The sequence below is a fragment of the Osmia lignaria genome, chromosome 11 (genome assembly GCF_051020975.1).
Source record: "Osmia lignaria lignaria isolate PbOS001 chromosome 11, iyOsmLign1, whole genome shotgun sequence".
Classification (NCBI taxonomy): domain Eukaryota; kingdom Metazoa; phylum Arthropoda; class Insecta; order Hymenoptera; family Megachilidae; genus Osmia; species Osmia lignaria.
In genome coordinates this window covers 1,900,111-1,927,850 of record NC_135042.1, presented here as the reverse complement: position 1 = coordinate 1,927,850, position 27,740 = coordinate 1,900,111, and the positions used below count along the sequence as shown (strand labels likewise).

Here is a 27,740-nt window from a genome sequence, read left to right as displayed (position 1 = left end):
GTTCGCGATCATTGCCCTATTTCCTTTCTCATCGACTACATACAAGTTATTATGATTAGTCGCCGTTAACGCTACCGATTCGTCTTTTCGAGCTATTATCGCGCAATTCTTTTCAAATTTTACCGTGTAACCATTATCTGTAATACTCGACACCGACAAAAGGTTATTTCGCAATCCTGGCACGTGTAATGCATTTTTCAATCTCGCCGAAATTGTCGCACGGTACTTTACCTTAATATCTAACTTAACACTACCTGCACTGGTTGAGTCTATCATTGTTCAATGTCTCAAATTTTCGTTCGTCATTACACATATGCGTTGTGGCACCGCTGTCAATGCACCATACGTCTGATTTTACAGGTTCGGTATTACAAGCAATCGTAGTCATAGCATCGGACACATTATTCGATTCGTTGCGTTTATTTTTCGCTCGACACGTCGTACTTTTGTGTCCTAATCTACCACAGTTAAAACACTTTAAATTTACACGGACCTCGCCTTGTATCGACGTACTTTGAGTTCGCTTTCGTATATTTTTTTATCCGACTTCGAAAAGGAGGAGGATACTCAATTCGATCAGTATATATATATATATATATTTTTTTTTTTTTTTCACTATTAACGTTCCCTTTTATTAAGAGCGCATCACTTTTATTTTCACTATCATTAACCTTATGAACTATTTCCAGAATACCTTTCGCGACTAACTTCTATTATATTGCTATTCCTCTCTCCTCGGCGCCCGTCTCACTCACGCCGTTGGCCAGCAGTGTGGGGCGAGGACGCCGGGGGAGAGAGGGGGAGGTGCGAACCTTTTGTCGCGCTACGACGATGCTCACTCGTTTCAAGGAAATTCTCGCGAGCAGTTTTCGGAGAATTCAGATCAGCAAATCTCTCTTTTTTTGGCGCTTCGCACGAACCGAGTGCTTCGGCGAACCGCAATAACGCGGATTAGTTTAAGTGAATGGTGGATTAAGATATAAACTTTTTGTTCATTTTATCTCTAAGACTACGTGTTCATTTATTAAATACAACGAGTTTTCGCTAAGATTACGCAACACGTTGTTGTGGAGTTCATTGCCTCCGCCTTTTCAAGAATCCTGCGCTTCGGTAAACGCGATCCGGCACCTCGCTCATTTCCTAAAGATTTCCAACTGCGGAAAATACGCCGCGACGAAATTTGACGGAACAACTTGAAGCGGCAAAATTTTGGAGCCGACAAAGTTCGGTTAGTCTCAAAGAGAGACACCGAGCGAATAGGGACCGAGACAGAAGATAAGGTCCTACGTACCACTCCTCCCACGTCTGGAAAGACAATCAGGGGAGGAGGGGGAAACTATAATCATAAAAAGAACGAGAAAAGAAAACGGAAGGTACAAAGCAAGCAGCAGGTAATGAATAAGACATTGATGATAGGTTTCTGGAATGTCGCAGGTCTACACAATAAAGACAAGCAGTTTTGGAAATACATATGTGGAGACATACGATTTCGTAGGACAAAATATGGGTAGACGAGAAACAATGGAATGCGTTACAGGACAGGTTACCGGGCAGTTTCAACTGGAAATGTCAATTGGCAAAAAAAGACAAGAACAGAGGTAGAAAGGGATACGAAGGAAGATAATTCAGACCCACAAGAAAGGAAGATTGAGATACAAGGTAATATATGGAAAATTATCACGGTATGCAGCAGAGATATGAAAAAGACGAGAGAGAATATAGTAGATGCAATGGAAGATATAAAAGGAGAAAGACTTATGGGGAGGGATTTAAATGCAAGAATAGGTTTAGAAGGATCATTTAACAATGAGGATAGGAAGAACAAACAAACGAGAGAATCGAGAGATAAAATAAAGATATAGAAGGAACCGGGCTACTGGAAATGATAGAAGACAACGGATGGAAAATAATGAACGGTAATTTTGAAGGACATGAAGAAAGTGAATATACTTTTATTGCGGGAAAGGGATACTCAGTAACCGATTATGTATTGATAGACCCGGCAATTGAAAAGGAGTCAACTGTGAAACCGCAAGTTGTTCTTTTTCAGTACCCACAGCTTTTGAAAACATCAGTTTCCCAGTTATAAAGTACAATGCTAAAGATTCAAAGTAACCTAACAGAATGTTCTTTTCATACCTAATTGTCTCTTACGTAGGAACAATTCCAAAATTGAAATTTTCTTAATTTAACATTATTTTTTTCTTCAAGAGTAATTAATAAGTATTAATAATATTTGAGACGCAAAAAATATTACGTAAAATACTGAAACAATATTTTTCGCTATTTCTCGCATTAAAACGTAGCGAGTAAATAATAATTATGACATTCGTATAATGATCTGTTGCTCTCACGTAAATATAGCAAAAATGACGTTTGACATTGAGTTGAATGGAAGTAGAGCAAAAGACAGGTGGCTATTTATGTTCTCACGGGCCAAATCCCGTAAACAAGATAAGAATTTGAGTCAATAATTTCAGTAACCGGAGATCAGAAACGTTTAGTCAACGTTAGGCTGAGCAACGTCAGGGAAAATTTGGAACCATACAAATAGAAGACCACACGGAAGAACAGGCAATAATTATTAGCGACAACTCATCCAGAGGCCACAAGGCGATCCAGGGACCAACACCCTCATCAAACGAAGAAACCACACTCCACTTGTTCAGCTATTGTAAGAGATCCACCACGGAGCTCCGTGTTAAAGAAATAAAGTTTTTTTTAAACTTGGAAAAGGTGGTTGTTATACGAAGTTACAGGAACTTCTATCGGTAATAAGGATACTGGCGTTCCGGGCATTATAGCAGTACGGAAGGACCAATTTGGTGACCGAGCTTCAAGTCGAGTTCCTTATTCATTTTTATAAAAGAAGCAACTTTGCTCTATGAATAAACGTTTATTTGGAAAAATGTTGTTGTTTGTCTAGTATATAAGTGTTGTCTTTATTTATGGAATTTTTTCTAGGAAATCCTAAGGTGTTTAGAATTATTTAACATGTTTCCAAGGTAAAAAACTGAGTTTTAGAAACACATTTTTCACAATATAATAGTCAAAACTATTTACATACTCCCTGGTGAAAAAGTAGTGAGTCAGGGAACGGACAGATAGCATGCAAAAAAAACGAATAGAAAGCAAACAAAAGCAAATGGTAATTAATTAGTAATACGGACCATTCTCCGATGACCTTGACCTTGACATATGTTGTCAAGGTCACCCTCCTGAGTGACCTTCAGAAGGTTTTAGCCGTCGCTCGTTTTTTATTAAAAAGTTATTCACCAAAACAGATTTGTAAAAATTAAGGTGGAAATATCCATTAGAACTCAATTAGAAGTGAATATTATTGACGTATTAGGTTAGGTTAAGTTAGGTTAGGTTATATATTTAAATCCGGACGCCGCAAAGCGGCCGACAACGCTTTCGTTATTAGTTAAACAACACTATCATTTCAAGAAAGCGTTACCGGCCGCCGTATATAATCTAAACCAACCTATCACATATATAGGGTTTTAATAATAATAATAAGTTTAATATTTTATCTCCTACTCAACCCGAGGCGATTGGAAGTGGGTACGTTAATCTAAATATTTACCAACGACAATAATTAGTATAACATTTATTTATTTATATTTTCTGTTAAAGGATACATAATAGACATTATTTCGAAAAATGCATCTAATCGTTCATGAATATCGTATGCTTTTTATCCGACTTCGAAAAGGAGGAGGATACTCAATTCGATGTGTATATATATATATATATTTTTTTTTTTTTTTTAATGTATGTTCACCGATTACACCGAGACGGATGGTCCAATCGGAACGAAACCTTTTGCATCTGGTAGAGTATGTCTCCTGATTGGTCCCGTTAAAAAAACATTTTATATTTTATAATGTAAAACCGACTGGTCCAGCAAAACAATTTTTGTATTTTTTCATTCCTAACGACTTTTATCGCAAAAAATGTAATATTTCATTTATATCTTCCGGCGTTTACTCTGCCAGGAATGTATCGTTCGCGATGAAACCTTTCATATTTGGTAGGAATTACAGGGTGTCAGGCGACTACCTCGACAGCCGTAGAGGGATGATTGCTACGGGGATTCTAAACAACTTTTTCCTTTGCCAAATTGTTGGTTAAGGCTTGGTTTGCGAGTTAATAACAAAAAACACCGACCAAACCGAGCGCGGATAGAGCGCAGTCCGAGGGATTGCAGTGTCGGGTACGAAAACCGGGCCTGACGTTGGTCACGAACGAACGGCTTGGCACCCCGTTGACATAGCACAATAAAAAAACTGAACTGGTAGAACATTTTTAGTCGCTGTTTAGAATGAATATGGAACCTAATCTCTTATTGCCTGTCATAATGTAAAAAAGGAAATTCTAAGGATTTTAAACAACAAATAAAAATGTTTGAAGTGGTATAATTAATAAACGTTTGAATTAAAGGCTACACTAATGATGCAAAATTTGAAAACAATTTAAATGAAACTTACCCATTCGTTTCTAAATTAACTTGCTACGCTGAAAGCAAATAATTCCCACTAGATCACCGTGTCGATTCTGGACATTCGATGAGCAAACACCTCGTCTATTATTCACACCTAAGTGCAATAAATGAGGGGAGTTCACTGGCCCGATCATGAAAATTGCTGTTCTACCGAACGTGTTTCCTCGATTCCCAGTGACAATTATCTGCTTTCAGCGTAGTAGGTTAATTTACGAACGAATGCGAAAGTTTCATTTATATTGTTTTCAAATTTTTCATCATTAACGTGGCTTCCAATTCAAACGTTTATTAATTATTCCATATCAATCATTTTCATTTGTTGTTTAGAATGCTTAGAATTTCATTTTTTACATTATGATAGGCGACAAGAGACTAGGTTCCGTATTCATTTTAAACAACGACTAAAAATGTTCTACCCGTCCAATTTTTTATTGTGCTATGCCAACGGGGTGCCGAGCCGTTCGTTTGCGACCTACGTCAGGCCCGGTTTTCATAGCCGACATTGCAGTCCCTGAGCCCGCGAGTTGTACGCGCTCGGATTGGTCGGTGTTTTTTGTTAGTAACTAGAAAAACAAGCTTTAACCAACATTTTGGAAAAGGAAAAAGTTGTTTAGAATCACCTTAGCAATCATCCCTCTTCGGCTGTAGAGGTAGTCGCGTGACACTCTGTATATCCGCGATGACCCCACTTGCAAAAATTTATGGAATTTGTTGTTTATTAACCATTTAAATTTGGTCAATACTTTTTAGGTTTATGGTTATTAGCTAAGCAACAGAAATCCAAAATCACCTTACACTATTCTACAAATACTACAGGTTCCACTAAAAAGTGTGAAATAAAATAATTTTTAACAAAAGCAAAACCGACTTCGAAATGCACTAAAAAGTGTCAAATAATTTCTATTTCATTTATACCAATATTCCATAGCTATTAATAATATCCACTTAATCGTTAAATAGGATACCAAATACATTTCAAAGTTTTCGGAGGCAGCGCAAAATTAAAAATACCCGAATATACGGTGCTGCCAATAGCGATTTGACTGCGGTATGGCAAACCTGGTAATTAATAAGTCGTAAGAAAAAAATTCAAAACGTTATAGATACGGTAGAAAACATTCGTATTTGTAACGATTGTATCAGCAGTTGGTACATGGCACTTCTCTTGTACATGTATACTGCAGTTCACGAGAGACCACACTTAACTCGCGCAGCTCACTAGGTCTAAGGACATTTTTAATAACGTATGTCATTCCTCTGTTCAGCTTGCTTTTTACTTTGCGATCATTTAAATGGTGGACAGAAATATATGACGTACAATAACTGATACCCGATGACGATATGGCAAAGATAATACAACGAAATTTCTATTAATTTTCAAAAGAGAAATTATATCACACACGTTATTAAAAATGTCCCCAGACCTACTGAGCTGCGCGAGTTAAGTATGGTCTCTCGTGAACTGCAGTATAGTTAATCCGCAATGGCTATATTGATTCCCATTGAATGTAGTTTACTTGAAATTATCAAATGGGTCATTTGTCATATGTTGCCGACGCCTGAACTAGGATCTTCCTAGTAGAAGAAAAGTTTATAATTTTGCGCCGCCTCCGAAAACTTTGAAATGTATTTGGTATCCTATTTAACGATTAAGTGGATATTATTAATAGCTATGGAATATTGGTATAAATGAAATAGAAATTATTTTACACTTTTTAGTGCATTTTGAAGTCGGATTTGTTTTTTGTTAAAAATTATTTTATATAAATATAAATTCCGCTAAATAATAATGGTTAAAATGGTACTCTTTACGACCATATTGTGGAATACCTCTGCGAATATTTCTTCATAAGCGTTCTATGTTTTGGGTATGGATACCATATTTGGATTAACAACATTTTTAGAATGGTTGACTACGACCCTATGTTGGTATATTTTTTTGTCGATTTTCTCGAGGAATGTAATACGAGTAAAGTAGACGTCGCTTTGCGTGGAAATACATTAGTCGTCTATGCGTTTTAATACGCAAAATAACTGCTATATTTTCGAAACTTTGTTGGTTAATAACTTTTTAATAAAAAACGAGCGACGGCTAAAACCTTCTGAAGGTCACTCAGGAGGGTGACCTTGACAACATATGTCAAGGTCAAGGTCATCGGATGGTGGTCCGTATTACTCAATAATTATCAAGCAAATTCAGGGCAGACTTATACAGAGTGGACAGGAAGCGTATTATGGCCCACTTTTAATGGACTGATGACAGCGCCACCAGTTGAACCCAAATATCGTGAACACAGTTGTTGAGGATAAATGAGCATATGTAAAAAAAAAAGTAATTTTCATAAACCAAATATAAACAAAATAAAGTGTAAGTGCACTTGAATTACAACAATTCCAAACGAAACACAAAAAATACAGAGCACTGTAAAATACAAAAAGGAAACAAGTATCGTAATCGTACTCCAAGTCGTTTTCCGTGGCGTGTCCGTGTTCAAACCCGTAATCGTGGTCGTTATCGTAGTCGTATTCCGTAAATCGTAAGCCGTGAGTCAAAATTTGTAAGTCGCCAGATCGTATCGTTCGTGGTTCGCGTTATTATAAACCGTTCTCTCCCGTGAGCTCTCGTTAGCTCTCCTTATCCGTTAGCGTCGGCTTCCTACACTAATAATTAATGAAATGCTTACTCCTTCAAATTCAAATCAATTTCTGTTATGACAACAATATCGAAAAGGTGTTTACGTTTACAAGATAGCTATGAAGCGATTAAACGTCTTCATTATAAGTAAATACTATCTTTGAGGAAGTTGAAGATTCAAACGCATGGCCCTCCACCCCCTCCCCATAGGATATACCCTAACCTAACCCAATTATCCTTGTGAACAATTGTGGAAGGACATCAAAACTGTGTAAAAAAAAAGTTGTGAGAAAGTTGTAAGAAAGGTTGCTTGTTATGCTAAAAAAAAGATCAATGCTTCATTCACAAATTTTGAATGTTCTGATCTTGAATTTACCTGCCTATAACTCCTGACTCCCACGCCGCCTACAAGTGAAACCACCACCAATATGTCCCCCATGACCCCATCTATTGTTTACAATAGAAGGCGCCCCCCTCTTAAGCAGGGCATATGACAAAAGGACTGAAATTTTATTTTTTGAAAAAAAGTATTGTGTCATTTAAAAAAAAATTTGTGGCACTTATGAACCACATATATGAATATCTTATGTGATAAGCTACAAAAAGATATAGGTCACGCACCTGTGGGGTGTCCTATATTCTAAACTTATGCCCACAAATCAGTCGATAAATGTAAATTCTAATTTGACACCACAAACGGCTACGTGATTATAGCCACAAGTAAGGCATAGTTGCCGCAACGTAACTTCTGTCACGCTGTTGCCACATTTGTTACAATTCTAACCATCAGCACAATGAATAGAAAAGAATAGTGCGTTTTCGAAAGAGAAGGAGGTCCGAGAATGAAACAATACAAATATTAATGTGTACCACTATAAAACTTTTTTATTCATATTTATAATCATGTTTTTTTGAGTTTGTAACAGTACTTTTTCTTTACTTTGTCTTACTTTTTTACTCGTTTGGTAACGGGGAATTTTTAGGTTGTCTGACATGAAACAGCGATAGATATCTGGTAGATATCTGCTTATATATTTTCTGAAGAGTCATACATCAAGGACTTTTACGACTGGAATTAATATTCTTTAATTTAGAAAACGCGAACGCCACTCCCGGCTTGTGTATAGATATATAACAATTTATACCGAATAACTTTAGAAAACGCGAACGCCACTCCTGGCTTGTAGTACAACAATTTATAACGAATGTTAAAGGCTTTAAAGAAAAACGCGGACGCCACTCCTGGCTCGTAGGACAATGCTTGGCTGAACGACCTATTGAAATAATCTCGGTTCTTGTGAGAAAGAATAGAATCTAAGCAATTGGTGTATATATGAGATTATCAGAACGACGAGAGGTCTTGCCCTTGCGGGATAGAGTCGCACGTCGCTGATGTGCACAAAGTCTTTGCGTTCCGTGATGTCTAGGAAATGTCCAGAGGCACTTCCGTGGTCTCTTGGATTTTTCCAGATTCAGTGGTTCGTTCAGTACCGTGCTTCCTCACACACAATAGATGGAATATTTGCCGGAACGACAATTGCACACTTGCCATCAGTAATGGATAGGCATGCACTGTCGGCGGTTGCTATTGGATGTCTTTGAGATTCGACTGACAATAATCGAAATTATCAATTTAACGCAACTAATGGTGTAATTTGTTACGTTGGGCGAGACTATGTTATTTGGCTATCTTGGCACTCTTGTTTAGAACAACTAAGAGGTCTCGGCAGGGCACGATTACGTGACCTCGACGATTTCTCTGTTTCTAACAAACAGTGCCCTTGATGTTGATACTATTTGTTACATGAATATTTGAAATAATTGTCTTGAATATATAAAACGCGATGCACGAGTCATATGTGCCACAAACCCAGGAGTCACAAACTGAGTCGCGGCACTGCTTCACGGAATTTGTATTTCACTGGTGTTGATGTGAACCGAATTAGTGTAACAGAATTTGGATGTTATAAATTCATTAAACTGACTACTACGACGAAACCTTGGTTATTCGCGAGCGGGTATCCCTTGTAGCAGTGCTGCGGCTCAGTTTGTGCACGCGACTCCTCAGTTTGAGGCGCATACACGAAGACAGTAAATCGGCAGTTTGACGATTTTACCAAGTCGGTTTGACTCGCCTTCGCGTACCGTTTCTCGCCCAACGGACCCTCGTATTTCGCGTCTTAACGCTAGCGCTTTCGAACGTAGAGTGCTGGATCATCGATCCCGCATTCGCATCGATCTCCTTCGATCGATCCTAGGTAGGGATCGATACCGCGTGGGGATTGATGCGCACGCATCTCGAGCGAGTGGGAATTGTCGTCGTTTAAGGGGCATGCCCCTAATGAGCCGTGTATATATATCTATATGTAACATATACGGTTACAAGTTGAAGGCCCCAATGATATTACAGATAGAATACTTGAAATGGTATGCCAGAAAAATGAATTATAAAACTTGCACCATATACAGTGAAAACTCGATAAATGTAACTATTGCCGGTCCACTCCTCAACAGTTATGGAATAGGAGAATCGTTTTGATTGTAGTTTACTGACGAAAAGGAGTAAATAGCTAAAGACGAAAGAGGGACTAAACGCAGGATTTATTACCTTCGTTTAAATTTCCCGTGTCAATGTGACCATATTAATGCACAGAATGAAGTTTTTTATTTTATACTTTTTGTTATTAAAAATTTCACTATCATGTGAGGGAGATTTTTCTGATTAAAATGAAGCTAAACACGATATAAATCGGTCAACATTTAGTAGCATAATATTGGATTAAATGTTGTGCTTGCGAGTCTTTCTCTTTTTGCTTATCCTTCTTGCGCTATCCTTTTTATCCGACTTCGAAAAGAAGGAGAATACTCAATTCGATCGGTATATGTTTTTCTTTTTTGTTCTGTGTGTGTTCACCGATTACTCCGAGATGGATGGACCAATCGGAACGAAACGTTTTGCATCTTGTAGGGTATAACTTCCAGTTGGCCCCATTAAAAGAAAATTTTGCATTTTTTCATTATTATTGCAACATAGGACGATTTCAATGACCTTTAAATATGTTGTCGAGGGCATGATTCTGAACAACTTTTTCATTATGCATAATTAACGAAAAGCTTTAGTTTCCGAGATGTTCGTGAAAAACTATTGTTAGTACTACATTGAATTCTACGTATGACTACGTGTATCTGGCGGTGTATGAGTCAGCATGCAGTCGCCGATTCCCTACTGTTTCTATACATACTCTGCATGGAATGTACATACATACCGATGGCGATGAAACCTTTCGCATTTAATAGGAGATATTTCCGCGATATCTCATCTGCAAAAATTAATGCAATTTGTTATTGTTAGTAAGTATTGTTATTGCAATTAACCAATAAGAACGATAAACCACCTTATGGCATCCTACAAATACTGCTCGTTCTACTAAAAAGTATGAAATAGAATAATTTTTAACAAAAAATACAACCGACTTCAAAATGCGCTAAAAAGTATGAAATAATTTTTAATTCCTAATAAAATAATTTCTATTTCATTTATACAAATACCCACAGCTATTAATAAAATCTATTTACTCGTTAAATAGTATACTAAAAATACATTTGAACCTTTTCGAAGGCGGCGCAAAATTAAAAGTAAGAATATACGATGCTGCCAATAACGATTTGGTAGGACGTCTGAACTAGGATCTTCCTAGTAGAAGATAAGTTTTTAATTTTGCGCCGCCTCCGAAAAGGTTGAAATGTATTTAGTATACTATTTAACGAGTAAATAGGTTTTATTAATAGCTGTTGGGTATTTGTATAAATGAAATAGAAATTATTTCATTAGGAAATAAAAATTATTTTATACTTTTTAGTGCATTTCGAAGTCGGTTGCATTTTTTGTTAAAAATTATTTTATTTATGTTCGGAAACATCAAAGAACGATGGATTCGAGGTGCTGAGTAAGTACATTTGGTTGCATGAATGAAATAATACACATAACGTACGCGACCATAAAACTTATAGGAATGGAAACTACACTACATTAATAATTTCAAGAAGGGATTAAGAAATAAAGATATGTAATGATTTATAATGTTTATTTATGTATATATATTTTTAGTACATGTTAACAATAATAGGCCGCTCGCCACCGCCACCTGTCCGACCGCCTCTCCCTCCTCTTCTACCTCCTCGGCGGCCGCCGAATAGCATTTTTTTGATTAATTTTTTCATCTGAAATATAATAATGAATTTTAATATAATTCTGTCACACTTAGACTGGGACACCCTGCATATGCAGGTACAATTATATTAAAATTCATTATTATATTTCAGATGAAAAAAATTTCAATAACACCTGGCTGGGGTGGTTGTCATGGTAACCGACGATGCAGACACCGCGGAGAAAGGGGCCGTCGCGGGCGGCAGGCGACGGGCAGCCAATCATTGTTTATATTTATTGATTATATTTCAGTGAATAAATATTGTATATATAGATCAATTTACATGTCTTTGTTTATCATTCCTTTCCTGAAATTATTAATGCCATGTAGTTTTTATTCCTATAAGTTTTATAGTCACGTACGTTATGTATATTAGAGAGTCTCATCGAATCTGTGGTGGTGTGCGACTCTAACATACAGTGTGATTCTCTCGCTACGCAAGACAAAACCCATGCCGCACAATCAAACCCTGCTGTTTTTGCGGGTAAAGAGACCCAAGAACCATATCGCCGGACCCAAGACTGCTCTGTGTGTGTTTATGGCTCAGACGAAGACACAGCAGGGGTCCATTGTGCGGCACGGCTTTTGTCTTGCGTAGCGAGAGAATCACCCTGTATTTCCGTCGATCGGCCCTACGTTGTTTCATTTATGATACTCATTTAGGAATCAAAATCTCGCTCGGCTCGAGCAAATTCATTTTGCTAGATGGTCAGGATTGTCACAGATGCGGCAATACCGCGACAAAACTCTCAAATGATATGATTTGGCAACTATGCCACCTCACTTTCGTTCCTTATTCTGCATAATGACATTAGATGTCACACCGTTAAATGTCTAATTTCTCAATTATATGTTTTCACGATTACCCGATTCTTTCCAATGGCGCTTACATCGATTCGGAGCAGTCCTCGAAGGAGTCTGTGCTCTTAATGCATTAAACGTTGAGTCAAGCGGTACCCCTTCCCAGTGACCTTGGCGCGTCCGTCTCACGTATCGCTCGAATTTGATGTTATAAAACAATTCTTAAATTTAGACTTATTTTTATTCTGGAAATATTCGGAGGTCTCGCGTAAATTTAGAAAAACTGTAAAAATCAGGCACTAATGAAGAAACATTTTTATAACGGATGTATAACGGTTGTATAACGGATCGTGTGCAATTGTTTTCCATACATGATGCTTGGCAGTCGACGCGACTGCTATCTAGCCGCGGCTAGATTTTGGATGCATCTAATAGAGCGCAGCCTATCAATTCAAATAATGCTATAGAACTAGTAGATTAAATGAGCGGTAAAGGCAAGGGGACTCACGTACAAAAAGCGCCCCAAAGGAGTCGAAAATCGCACTGTAAACTCCACGTGGTAGACTCTGGTAACTATAACATAGGCTAATCGCAGAACACTCAATATCACTGTTTCTGTTTATTGCTTATTTTAAAACAAATAATGCGTTAGGAAAACGCTATCCGTTATGACTTTTTCCTCTTTAAATCACTAATCAGTTCTTGCAAATAATGACATTTTCAAATTATTTAAACAATATGAAGAGGTTTGCGTTTCCCGCCATGACGGGGGACGCCGGTATGCGTCTTGTTCGCGCCGTTCGCTGCTGCATTCATGACAGTGCGGGTAACAGTTCACGCAAGATGCGAATATGCGCAGTTTCTTTCTCATTATTTTCACCATTATAACTCTTTATACTTTTTTATATTCTCTTAGCATGTAAGGTTCACATAAATAAATTACTGTGTAAGTTAAACGTATATAATTTTATTCTACACAATATTGTCATAAACCATTATTTTTTAACTATTTTGTTCACTAAAAATTCATATTGTTCCCTTATAATGGTAACTGCATTGATCCGAAAGTGACATCTTTGCTGGTCTAACCTCAGGCTTTGAAGGGTTGAAGCGACGAAACTGTCCATTTTTTGACATTTCGCCCGAGAAATATTTGTTCAGTGACCCAAAATGTACAACATATTTCAAGTTCAGCCATTTTCACCGCGGACCAATTTCATGTGGTTTAGTGAGGGGTCCTTTACGCGAGAACTCTGAATATTTCCAGAATCAAACGAAATTTAAATTTAAAAATTGTCTTATAACATCAAATTCCAGCGATACGTAAAACGGACACGCCAAGGTCACTGGAAAGGGGTACCGCTTTGTGACGGTTTCGTCCCGCTGGTGTGTACCGACTCAATCTGTTGGCCGGGGGTTTCGAGAATGAGCGAGGCGAGTGTGCGTGTAAACGTTGGATATATTGTGTTACGTACAGGGTGCTTAGGCTACGGCCCTACGTGTCCTTACAATCTAATATGCTTAAGGCTAACGGCTTATGTACTACGGCTTATATACTATGGTCGTGGTGCGTAGCGGCCCGGCGAAACGGTCCGGCACTGCGCGGTTAGGTTCGGTTCGGTCCCGCGGCTCGGTTACGGGTGCGGTCGCAGCGTGGTGCGGCGGTCCGGCACGATTACGGCTCCAGTCGGCGGAGGTAGTGAGAGATCAGGTTTACGGAGTTTGATGTCACTTCTGGGGCGGACGCTCGCGGTACGCGGTCTCGTCCGTCCCGACAATGGGAGGACCGTTGGCCTGGTCGACGCCCGACTGGCGTATGCGTCCGATCCGGCAGTCAGGAAGCAGCCTGGGGTGGCCCCGGCTGTGGTTAGCGGAGACAGTGATGCCTTCAGCGCCGGTCGCAATACGCGTCTCGTCGCCGAACACTGCTAGAGGAGTGCAAGGGATTCCAAAAATACGTAGAAGATCGGTCTCATTGTGGCTCATCAATGGGATTTGCTCGGAGAGCCGATCTGGTGTTACCCGGCTCGCGTCGCGGTATATATTTGGCCGCGAGGCCGTTTGATTCGCGTGTTCGCGGTTCGCGCGGTCGTCATCAGGCGACGATGTTATCGCTAGCGGCGCGTGCCGGCGGTGCTACGGTTGCGGGCTCGCAGAGGCCCGTGGCTTCGCGACCTCTATATATAGCTTCTCACAGTTTGACTCAACGTTTAATGTATTAACGTATGAGGAAACTTTGACGGCTTTTTTCTAGGGGAACGGTTGATTTCCGGCACATGGTTCCTTTCAGACTTTTTATCCCTTGGACGAGCACTATATGATAAGGTAGTAAAAAAATTTGACCTTGAAATTAGGGATCAAGGTCAATTTTGCGGTCGCTTTCTTTGACAGATCTCCACCAATCCAGAGGTGTAGAATCACCCCAGGTGGCCCGTGACATTTCGTTTTTTTACACCCTATACTGTCCAACGAAAGACTTTTTGCTTCGACTAATTCTTTTGCTGTTATTTTTATTTTATTTAATTTCCACTTTTCCATCTACTTCCCCCATTTTTTCTTGCATTCAGTTCTTATTCTGTATTTGCTAACGTTGCACGAAAGTACTGTGCACCGATGACAAAAAATCCTATCCCAAAAGGCTGCAAATCTGATTGGTCATACCTCAGTTCACACGCATTTTCGGTTCTAGCCAGTTATTGGCTAAAGCGATCATACATACTAATTAAGACCGTGTAACGAAGAAAGTCCATGAGACGTATCGAGACTGAGTGAGATGAAGCGAAATACTTGAAAACTTTTAGAAAATAAACACGTTTGTAAATAATAAGTCCTAATCCTCATGGTTATTATTTGCACCAATACCTGGGATTATATTAGTTTTGTCTAACAAATTAGTTAAAATTTCAGACGGTTTAATAACAATTTTTGATTTGTAACGCACATGAGATAAATAATAAATGATCACGGCTACGTGAGAACAACAACCTGCCATCCTGTTACAATTCGGACAATCACGTGTACATACAGTAAAATTTCTCTAGTTGTCCATATTGTGAAAAGCAAAAAAGGACAATGTGGGCAGGATAGACACGATTTTCCGAGCTTTGCAGCTGCTTTTGATCTGCGGCGACAAGTCGTAAAAGAGAAAGATAGCATGAGAGCCATAGCAGCCGAGAAATAAACAAAAGTTTAACTTTATTATTTTTAAATTTTTCTGGATGCAAATAGTTTAACATATTGGTACAATTTTTCTGATTAAAATGAGATTAAACATGACATAATTTGGGCTATATGGACGAAAAAAAATTCGCATTGGGGATATTCCCTTGTACATAAAATAAGGTAAATATATTCTCCAAATTATATCGTGTTTCGTCTCATTTTAATCAAAAGAGTCTGGCTAATATGTTTAAAAAATCCGTAGGTAAACGAAATTATTATTAAAAAAGTTACAGTGCTTTATTATAAACTACCAAACTCTAACTCTCATCAAAGAAGCCGCGTCGTGTATCGCGTGACTGACTTGAACAAATAGAACATAAGCGTCGGGTGAGAAATACATACTTACATAGGTGTCGGACGAAACCGACGGACACTGTCAGCATGGCAACAAACCGACAATTAAAGAGATTTTATACTGTATATCGTTTTATACCAGCGTAAGTATTTACTTTAGATTTATGTTCTATACAGGGTGCCTCAACTCAGGTAGTACAATCGGATAAGAGGTAATTCTACAAGCAACAATAAGCGGAAAAAAAGAATAATTTCTTTTCGTTTGAGCTTACGTTTTCCAGAAAACTGAGTTCGAAAATTTGTCGAGTACATGTGCACTTACAAAAAAAGTACCCAAGATGTATCTCACCGATTTTGTCCATTTTGTGGTGCCTTACAATTATATAGTACATAAAAAAATGTTCGACACATATTTTTTTATACGTACTAATTTGTTCAATTAAGGACACAGACTTCTTCGAGGCCAGCTCATATACTACTGATTATATTTCAGTCAATAAATATTGCATATATAGATAAATTTACATGTCTTTATTTTTTGTTTCTTTAAAAAATAAAGCTCCTTAATAGCTCTACAGAAAAGGTTATGTACACTTTTTACGTAAATCAGTTCTTTTGGCTGTTATAACTCAAAATAACTGCTTTTTTTTAAAATCTTTTTAAATCTTCGCGTTACTAAATATGTGATGAGTCTATACCTCACTGTACTGGGGGGGGATCAGCTTCTTAATATATTCGGTTAGGATAGGATACATATTTAAATCCGGCCAGTATGAGGCACTGCTTTCGTGAAATAATAACAAATTATTTAAACAACATTATTAGTTCACGAAAGCGATGCCGACCGCCTTATAGCAACCGGATATAAATACAGTCAATCACGAGTCTTCGTACACCGTTTAAAACAGAATACCTCATTTAAAATTGGACCAAATAACTTGAGGTTTTTGGAGAAGCTATAAAAATTAATTTATTATGATACGTACTTTTGCTGTTTTAAAAAATTACAATTTGTCGAAATCGTGAAAAAAAAATAGTGAAGGGTAGTTTTTCAACTTTTTTATGTGAGTCTATGATGAAAATTTAGAATATGTATTTCGTAGATTCAAATAAGTTATGTGTATGCTGAAAATTTCATCGAGATCGGTCAATGCACTTAGAAGTTACAAGTAATTAAAATTTTCGAAAATCGCAATTTTTCACCTAACAATGTGACTAGTTATCTTGTTATTTCGGCTGCAACACTGGAATTTACTTGAAAACACAATCAAAGTAACTCATTTCAGGACTCGGAACCATACGCTACAAAAATACTTCTCGACATATGAGGATCTTCGTGTTTGTACAGACATCAATTCCTTAATAAGAACCTTAGGTTTCGTACATGACCCTGCTGAATAGCGGTTATTTATCGATTCGTCCAAACTTAGTTTAAAAGCAGTGTTATTGCATATTGAGAATATATATCCTTCCATCCCAATTGCTTATGCTACGAAGCTGACAGAATCGTACGACACCTTCAAAAAAATTGGTGTTACGTGTAGTTACGGCACTGACTAGTCGAAGAGAGGGAGCTATGGCTGCCTGGAGGCAAAACGCCGTGCATGTGTCACCGACAATTATTTTTTCGATTTACTTGAGTAGCATACTGTTTCGGTACTTACCCAACATAGTTTCTTTTTCGAAAATGTCTACAGAATTCGGTACTGTATAGCGAAATCTTTTCGTAAAAATGCAAAAGTAACATATAAATAATACGCGCATCGGCTATGTTTTAAACTTTCATCGACATTTACAGCTATTAAAAATTATGTATTATAATAACTATATATCAAAATATTCGGGAAACTCTCCCCTATTTTTTGAGACCAACTAAAGTTCCTAGCACTTCTAGTTTCCGTGTAATACCTACTTCATTTTCTTCAAAAATTACGCACTTTTACAAAAACTCCTGTTTTTTGAAAACTGAAGGTGATCGAGCAGTTCTGTTTTCGGATTCGTCTTTAGAAAGAGAAACTCTATGAGGACCACCCAACGGATGTTGCAGAACAAAATTCGTGTTGGACAGTGTTATCTGATGGTAATAATCTGATATTCGTTGTTCGCGTTCTAAATCAAGTATATTTTGAATCATATTATTCAAGCTACCACTTCTAAGTTTAAATAACAATACTACTAAAGCTTGAGTTACGGATCGGGATTTACTATTTCTCATACTAACAAGCGTATCTTGAAGTTTTCTAATATTTTTCTAATTAATGCTGCAAAAAGTATGTAATTGTTCATCTAATAATGAAAAATTCCCGATAGCATCATGTAACAAAGGATCTACGTTAATTGCTAATTGATTTTGTTACGGGCTATTGGATTATGGGATTTATTTTTATAAAATACAAAATATTGCAACACGAAATTTGTCTTTATTGCAAGGATATCTTTACAGAGCATATCCAACACGCTTTTAAGCTTTGACCAACATTTTGGCAAAGCAAAAGGTCATCTCAGCAATTATCACTCCATGGGATTCGACCTAATTTTCGAACACCCTGTATAATACAACGATTGTTGGGCTCCAGCCATAATAGTGGCAACTCAATAAGGGGAAGGGTAAGGGGTTTACAATAAAGGGGGCTCTCGCGGCTCGACCACAGCTGGCCGTCACAGGTTTCGCGTGGAAGCACGCGGGGACGGGAATCTTATGGGTCTAGGGTTTTAGGACGTTCACTGCGTTGCACGATCGAAGCGTCACGCAATGAATACGGAGGATTCGGATACGGAGGAATGTGTTCCGGACGCACCCATTGCTGTAATTCAAATTATTACGTGAAGGGGCTCACCCAGTTCGACGGCGGGTGTCTCGTGTGGTGTTTTCACAAGTTTCTTATGCTCACTCACTCATTCTCAAAAATTTCTTTTGCCGCTTTCCGCCTAACTCGCTCTCTATCTACGTCTCTCAATTTAATATCGTAACGGAATTCGGATGTGTGATGTTCAGCTTTTTACCGTCTCCTTAACGGCGCGCAGTGGGACAAAACGGCTTTCGACGATCAAAATTCGATTTTCGTGAATTCGAAAATTGAAAAACTAATTACATACATCGACAGAGAATGAACTGTAGTTTAACGTAGTGTAATCCGTTTTTTTCATATTTGCTTCCGTTTTGCTGTGGTTCGCACTCAAAGTCAGTAGAAATTCGTCAAAACGAAACGCTGATAATATTACCGTACTTCATATTACCGTAATATAATCGTATTTCAATGTACGATTCTAATGAATTTTACTAGGTAAGATAAAATTCAAATGAACTACAAAGTTTACTAGATTAGTATAGATTCTATTCAGTGCATAAAATAAGTTAAAATGTTAACAACTTTTTAAATAATAGGATCTGATTGAAACGAAGTACATTTAACTAAAATCTCAATTTTGCGTTTGATTTTAAAAAAATGCCACAACTTGCCACATGTTTAATTATTACTGCAGGAAAGGGTGAACCTTCCTCTATCCGAATCTGAAAAAATTGGGTGCACGTTTTTGCACTTTTTCAAGAAAATGGCGATTGAATGAAATTACACCTATCTTGACCGCTGCGCGCGAAAATGGAAAAGCAGTAATAGATACGATTATTAACCAGTTAACTGCCTTATTAACCATTATTATTAATCATTGCAACGTGTATATTCGTCATCCAAAACTTTATTTCGGTTTAATAAAAGTGTTCAATGTAACAACTATTTATAAATAATAGGATCTGATTGAATCTTGACACTCTGTAGTTCAATATGATTTATATTGATACAACTTAAGCACCATAATGTAGGCAAAAACTTCCCAAAATTTCATTAAAATATTTCCAATAGAACCGAAGTTACAGAATTTTGATCGCCAAAAGCCGTTTTGTCCCACTGTGCGGCAGGCCTCGACTCGAGGAGGAATGAAAAAATGCAAAATGTCTTTTTTAATGAACTAATCAGGGGATATACACTACAAGATGCAATAGGCTTTGTTCTGATCGGCCCATCCATCTCGGAGTGAGCGGTGAAAAATATACATTAAACATTACGTTTTTTGCAAAAAAATCGTTAGCGATGAAAAAATACAAAATGTTTTTTTAACGGGACCAATTGGGAGACATACTGTACAAGATGCAAGAGGTTCCCTTCCGGTTGGTCCATCGGTCTTTGAGTAATCGGCGAACATGCATAAATTAGACCGCCATCCGCTTCGTGGCTGACATACTGGAGCGAAGCGAATGATTTGCAGTAAAAGTAACTTGAACAAAGTTGGAACACAATATAGCAATTAAAAGTAGTGTTCAATTGTTGATAATGTGGCATGTAAAAAGTAATTTAAAACTCGCGCGATAGCGTAATTCCGATTTCTCTCATAGATTTAACATGGGTATCGGTTTCTGTGACCATTACTCAAGGACACCACCGACCTCTGAGTTTATTCTATATAAACACTCATAGGGACCACTGTGATTGGCTTGCAAAGAATGGTCAAAATTGATAATCTAGATTTTGAGTTCAAAAATAAAAATATCTATCCATGCTTTCATTTCATTATAACCATCTGGAAGGTTCCAAGTCCGTGCACGGCACGGCACATGCATTGCCATTGTTTGCTGCTGCTCTTCAATTTCTCCTGGTACGGCGAAATAAACAACCAGCACTAAAATCATTATCAGGTTTAGAGTTTTTGAAGGAGCGGCGTGTCATCGGCAGGTGATGGCATGTACCGGGACTCCCCAGACTTGGGACACCCCAGACTTGGGGCTCCCCAGCCGCGGTGCGACCCTTGGCCAAGGGGCCAGACGTCACAGGTCGGTGGGCGCAGGTCATTTTGCAATTGCAAAATGCCCCACCACCTGCGACAACCAACACGTCTAACTGGGTGGCCAATTGGAAGGTCGTGAAATTAAAAACACCCCTGATTGGTTCCTCAGTCCCTTAAGTTCACTAGGATTCAGCCCCTTAAACAGTTTTCTTGGTTGACAACGTGTCAACGAAAAACATTTTCGATACAACAAGCCGAATGAAACGTTCAGATCCACATCGAGAGTGCGTAATCCCATGAACATTGTAGACATATCATATTTGTACTGAAACATAGAAAAATTATAAAGTTATTTAACTGTTACCCGAAGACGACAGCATTCCTTTTCAAGTTATTTCCCCTACCTCCAAAAACGGTCGTAGAGTCGTACCCGGAACGGTGTCGATAGAAATTGGAGCTGAGCTTTACAACCTCCGTTTTACTCGGCGCTCAAGGCATCCGATACTAGCACCGCGAACGCGTACTTTACGTATGAAACACGCCATTTTTTTTTAAATGTCTAGCATTTTGTATTTGAAATGTTTATACCATCAATACCAAGTCAGCAAGTATTTTCAAAATGATTTAAAACAAATATACATATAATAACATTTAAGAGCCGTTATATTCTGTTTATGTTCATGAAAATTAATTTATTTATGTATATTTACCCTCAATTACTGTGTGGAATATTAGCAAATATAAATTACCGATATGAAAAGCTTCACGATATTTGATCCCAACTGTGGCGCTGTCGTCAGACCGCTTTAATTAGTTCATAATACGCTTCTCGTTCGTTCTGCATCCGCCTTTTAGTCTGTTGTATTTTTACGAAGGCTGCAGGAATGAAGCACTTTTAAATAAATATTTATGTCTTTTTTTCATTACGAAGATAAAGTTATTATTATTATTTAATTCTACTTCCAAAGAATATATTTTATACTTTCATAATTTATTTATGTTCGTATAATCGTTGCTAAACTTCTTAATAAATAATTGGTTGAATTTTGTATATACAATTATTCATATGTTTTAATAACTTTATATAAGAAATTTGCTTAAAGTAATTTTCTGTTTTTGTAGAATTTTGATTCAATTCCTCACGTATCAGCTGGAGAAGAACAGTACTATGGTGGCTCGGTATCTCTAGCAGATTATTGTCCGTATATACAAGAATTTACATGGAGAGCTCGAAATATTATAGTTAGAGGTTCCCATTGTCTATATGAAGAAAACAATCCTCGTAAGTTGTGCTTCTAGTAATTATGAATATTTATTCTTTAAGTTTTGGTTGAAACATTAAATAAATTTATCAATATTTCTAGCTTCAAAGGCCCGAAACGGACTTGGTTTGCATCAATTTTTAACTTACACTTATACGTCTATTCTCTTCATACATACCTTTATTTACATGTACTACATTCAAACTTCTTTTTCTTATATACTTTTTCCTACCTTCACACTCTTCATTTCTTACTCTATTTAATTTACTCTTTACTGGCTTTAGTCAGTTAAATATCTTTTCGTTTTCGCGTCCCTCTTGTGGTGTGTAATTTTTGTTTTCATTTCATAATAATCGATTCACAAGTGTTTTAATGTTCTCTTATCGTTGCGATGAATTTTACATATTCACTTGCTATCTTTCCCTCGATACTTGTTATAATTCTTTAAATTTCCACATCTTATTCGTACTATTAGCTACCGACTTGCATTCGGTTGGCCTTCACCAAGTACTCTAACAACCTATAACTGTATGTAGGTATATTATAAACAACATTACCTAGGCATAAGACAATACATTGTCTAAACTAAATTAAGTGAGCAATGTGTTGAATAACGTACATTTTATATTTTGCTTAAGAAATACATACATTTCCGACTTGTGATCAGGCAAAGTATCAATATTTTGATTGCTAATCGAATTTTCAATACCTATGCAACTATATTGTAATTCAACCTAACTTAATCTAGCCCGAATTAATTTGTAGCTTATCATAGCCTATTACCAAAAATGCTGATACGTCCCGTATTGATTAAAGTTTGGTTAGTAGTAGATGTAAGTTTGATTAGGTTAAGTGTAATTCGTTAAAAGTTGTATATTTACTTTAAAAAAACTTTATATCTACTTGTGAAAATTTCGGATTACTATAAACTGCATTTCTTATATATTGAATAATAATATTTCCCCAAGGCAAAGTATAAAGTACTAGTTTTAATTTTTATTTTGCCTAAAGCGAATCTGTAATGTATATTATGTTACGCACCGGAGGGGGTGGTTGCGTAGTCGGGGCTTAATTTCGATTCTGGTATTATTAATGGCTTAACCAGTGCTGTTATTAACACTGGAAGCCTAAGAAAGTAGACGCAGAGACGAACCTGCATATGGCTAACGGTGGTGCATGAACTGCACAAATTACTTTATGGCGGGGGCCATAAAAGGCCCGTACGAAGGTCCTGTACTGTATACCTGGTAGTATACAGAGCTCTGGACGGAGCTCTGCAGAGCCGAAAAGTAATTTAATGTTAATATTTGTTGAATGAGTAAGGCATTCCGGGCTGCCAGGAATATATTTTTTTTCAAGATATGAAATAAATAGTTATTTTTCACTGAGTAAAGCCATTCAGGTCTTTCTTTATTAGCACTTTTTCGCTGACTAACCTTTTTTTGTGGGGGAAATCTTGTACAAAACGCCCCCAGCTCCCCTGGGGAAGGGCCGGGGGTAGTGCATGTTTCTTACCTCCTAAAACCCCCACGGTGGCCTGCACTGGGCTTGAGGGAGGACCCCGCGATCTCTGACGAACACACCGGGACCCTCCCACCCATGGCGTTTCCACGATCCATCCCGGGGTACGGTCTAGTCTTTGACCCTCCCCCTGCGTGCCAACTCCGCCGACGTCGGAGGCCACACCAGACGCCGGAGGTCACACCCGACGCCGGCCACTCCTCGGGCCGCGTGCCACTCCTGGGCCCCAGCCCCTGCCACTTGCGGCCCAGCGGTTCCACCTTGGAGCCGCCTATCTGCGATGGAGGAGAGGGGCAAGCCCCTCCTCCCGTCCGGTGACCCTCAGGGATGCCGGAGCCTCATCCTGTTGGGGGCGGTGGGCAGAGATATCAGGACCCACCGCCCTGTCCTCCTCAGCTAACTGTGCCGCCGTCCAGGAACCGGTTTTTTGTGGCCAAAATTCAATTTTTCAAGTTTAATGTTTTGCAAAAATTCTTTTACCTACAAAGTAAGAACACTTTAAAACTATGAAATCCAAAATAATTTTCATTTTGGACGATTGTGTAACCGTGTACAACATGCTGAAGTCAAAATTCCGAAATTCGAAGTGAAACTAATTTTTGTATGTATTCACTAATGTTGTAACAACTTTATGCATATTAGTAGTTCTATTTTGATTATTCAATTGCGTCGTAAGTGTTCTTTAACTTATGTATAAATAGTGCAATGTTTACAACAATTGAAACTTTGCGGATGGTTTTAAAAAAATGCTTAAAAGTGCTAGCTACCAGATTTGTTTTATAAGAAAGATTAAACATTTCTTTAAAGAATTATATAAATTTTCGGTTCAACCTTCCTCAACTTTTAAATTTATACGAATTTCAATAAATGAACGCTCTAGATATTCTAATGTTGCGGCCACCGCGGTAGCATACGTATCGTTCGGGTCGAAGTGACTTCTGCCTAGAGTAATACGAAACGTTTTCTCTGCGAGACTTTTATCTCTTGTTAGTATTAATTTTTATAAACATTTCAGCTTCATCGTCTTAGTCTTTTAGTCAGCATGCTAGGCGAAACATCAGTAATAAAAAGTGTAAATTTAGTATAATTTTATTATTTAGTTTTTTGTTTATATATCAATGTGTAATATAGTGTAGCGTGTAGTTTCCATTTATTATAATTATTCTTAATATTCTATGTAATTAAACTGGTTAAAGCATAATTTTAATTTGTTATAAGTATTTGATCTAATTTATCATAAGAAATAACTAGCGAAGAGGATTCAGATCAAGAAACAGACGAATCAATTTTACGTATATTTAGATATTTAGATAATACCGAATTGGAATATAAAAATTAAAAACAATTATATTTTTGCACTTGTTTAGTTCTATTTGTATTTTAGTTCTATTAATTATATTTAATATACTTATATTTATTATATTTGGTCAAAAGTCGATTTAGAGACGTTTTTAATTTTGGCCACGAAAAGCGCGTTCCTGGACCACTGGGCAGCGGCGCCGCTCGCGATGATCTCGCGATGCCACCGGTCCAGGGCATCGTGTCGGGCCTGGCACCTCCATTCCCGTTCGACCGTCGGCTCTGGCGGGTTTTGTCCAGCCTGGCGAAGGCCGCGCAAGCGTCAGAAAATCATGGCGGGCCTCCGCCTCGTACTTGAAGCGTACAGGACCCGCCAGAGTCATCGCTGATGGCCATTGTCCTCTCCACTCGCCGCAGCACAACTTGGCTGTGGCGAGATGCCATCAGGGCCTCAGCTCAAATGGGCAACCCATATAGGGCAACGCTCCGCACGATCCCCGTGTAGAGGCGGCGAACCTTCTCACTGGGCCCCCCGACATTGGGCAGCACCCGCCCAAGGGCATTTGCTACCCCGTCTAATCGGGGTGCCAGACGGTCGGAGTGTCTTCCAAAGTGCCAGTGGCTGTCCAGGTGGAGGCCAAGATACTTGAAGCCTTCACCCACCTGGACCCTGGTGTCACCTACCCGGACCAAGACTGGGGCTGTGGTGCAACCCCACGCCGAGGCGAGTAAAACCACATCGCCACGGTCTTGTGGGGCGCTATCTGTAGCCCCAGCCTCCGGATCGCCGCACCAGTGTGTGACTGGTCCTGCTTCAGTCCCGGTCGGTGGCAAACACGTGTGTGTCATCCGCAAAACACGCAATGCGTACCCCGTCCGGCACCACAACCCCCAAAGCTGGGTTGTACCTCACGTTCCACAGTGGGGGCCACATACGGGACCCCTGGGATACACGTTTATCGAGGCCCCGCTTGTAAGTGCGTCCGTCCGAGCCCACATACTCGATGAACCTATCCCGTAGGTAGGCCCCGATCATCCTTCTCAGTACTGGGGGCACCTCGTGTTCTATGAATGCCCCCATTATTATCGTCCCATGGGGCAGAGTGTTAAAGGCGTTCACAATATCTAGGGAAACGGCCAACCCCTCCCCGCTCCGGGACGTGGCCGAGTCGCATTGATGGTGCTGCGCTCCCGTTCAAAACCGTACTGCGACTCGACCAGATCAGGGACTACCCGGGATAGGTGCTCGGCGATGCGGTCAGCTATCACGCGTTCCAAAAGCTTCCCGACCTTGTCGAACAACACGATGGCCCGGTACGCGGAGGAGCTCTCTTCCATCTGTAGCAGGACCAGTCGTCCTACCTTCCACTCATGAGGGAAGACTCCTTCCTTCAGACAGGCGCTGAAGAGGCGCCTTAATCGCGGTCCAAGGACGCGAAGGGCCAACACCCAGGCTCGGCCGCGGACGTCGTCGGGGCCCGGAGCGGTGTTCCGGGCCCCCATGCGTTTCATTGCTTCGGCCAGCTCCCCCTCCGTGACCCCCATGTCGTCGGTCCATTCGACATGGACCGGCGCGGGCCAGGGGTGATCACCCTCGCCGCGAGGAAACAACGCATCCACCACCCGGCCCAAGAACTGGGGGTCCAGCTTGCCCATCGCCCACTTATGAGGGCGTCCCCACGGATCGTCGTCGAGAGAGCCGAGGAGCTCTTGTCACGCCCGGGATTTGGCCTCTCTGATGACTCTTCGTACAGCTCTTCCTCCTCCGCTCGGTCGCGGATCCTTCTCCGACGGGCCCTTTGCCACTGGCGCCGGGCGACATCACAGTTCTGCCGAACGTCGGCGATTTCGCCCGATCACCAGTAGGCGGTCCGTCTGGGAAGGCATTTGGCCCGGGGCATGGCGACGTCTCAAACCACCTTCATCGTGCCCCGGAATCATTTCACCTCCTCCCCTATATCCGCAACCGTATCGACCGGTTGCTCCGGCCAGGTCACAGCGAGGGCTGCGGCCCTCAGCGCGTCACTGTCAAGCCTCTTCAGCGCCCATCTCTGCAACGGTGGGACGCTCGGCGGGCGGCGCGCGGTTGTGGAGCTAAATCCGTGGCGGATGCAGCAATGGTCGCTTAGCGACTCCGCCTCCTCTACCACCCTCGAACTCCGCACCATGCGTGCGGCCCACGGAGTCGCGAACGATAAGTCGACTATCGACACCCCCTGGGCGCGCACGCAGGTGCTGATCGAGCCCCCGTTTGACAGCCGGAGTTCGAATTCCGCCGCCCACTCGAGTACCGCCCCACCCCTCGCGTTAGTCCTCGGGGGTCCCCACGATTGGGCATGGGAGTTAAAATCCCAGAGGACGAGCGCCAGCCTGGGGTAGCAACGGCCTAAACACTCTTCGAACGCCGCGATGGGCCAACTAGGCGGGCAATGTACGCCCACCGCCACGATCTCGGTCCACAGCACCCCCACAAACCCCCGCCCCGTTCTGTTAGCGCAGGGGGCGGGGCAAAGGCGGTGTCATTCACTGCCACGAGGCCGTCGTCGTCTCCTGTACGGCTCCGCGGCCACCACCAGCCCATTCCTCCACTCGGCCAGGTAGTGCAGAAATAAATCTTGCGCCCTGGCCGAGTGGTTAAGATTTACCTGTAATATGGGCCCTTCGGGCCCCATTACTTTTTGGACGGGGCAGCCTCCTCGGCCTTACCTCCTTTTGGGGTGGCGGACGTGCCACCCCTGTTCTTTTTAGGAGCAGCAATCTTAGCTGGCTGCTGCTGCGCCTGTAGGGGGGGGGGGGTGATACTTCCCCCTTTACGGCGCCCTTCTTGTTTGGCCTCCGGGATTTGGGGGCACACGGCTTTGCCCCCAAACGGTGTCCCGCGGGACGCCTCAAGTCTGTGCACAAGGAGCACCGCGGTGGTGGCACTGCACGTGCTGGCCTTATGGCCCGACACGCCGCAGACGTAGCAGCGTTCGGACCAATCTACCTCGCCAGTGCATCGCTATCTCACGTGACCTTTCCCAAGGCAGCGGAAGCACTGCAACGGCCGTGCCTGCAGCGCCTCGACCCTGGCGGACGACCAGCCCACCAGGATCCTCCCAGAGGCGGCGATCTTACTGAGTGCCGTCAAATGGCACCTCGCCCATACAGTCCCCAGCCTGGCCGGGGTGATCCTAATCTCCCCCACCTTGATGTCGGCTGGGGTGCAG

The 27,740-nt window shown here is 40.4% G+C and overlaps 1 protein-coding gene across 3 annotated transcripts in view; it reads left to right on the top strand.

The window, feature by feature from the left end:
- The window catches only part of Invadolysin (leishmanolysin-like peptidase, invadolysin), a 1,079,802-nt gene that overhangs the window by 985,271 nt on the left and 66,791 nt on the right, over positions 1-27,740 (top strand). For 2 of the 3 annotated variants that reach the window (XM_076690814.1, XM_076690812.1), the window contains exon 12: positions 21,572-21,731. In XM_076690814.1, the coding sequence (XP_076546929.1) occupies positions 21,572-21,731 (160 nt within the window). Of the gene's footprint in view, positions 1-21,571; positions 21,732-21,813; positions 23,359-27,740 lie in introns of those variants that run through there. The other variant, XM_076690813.1, reaches the window with a different exon arrangement.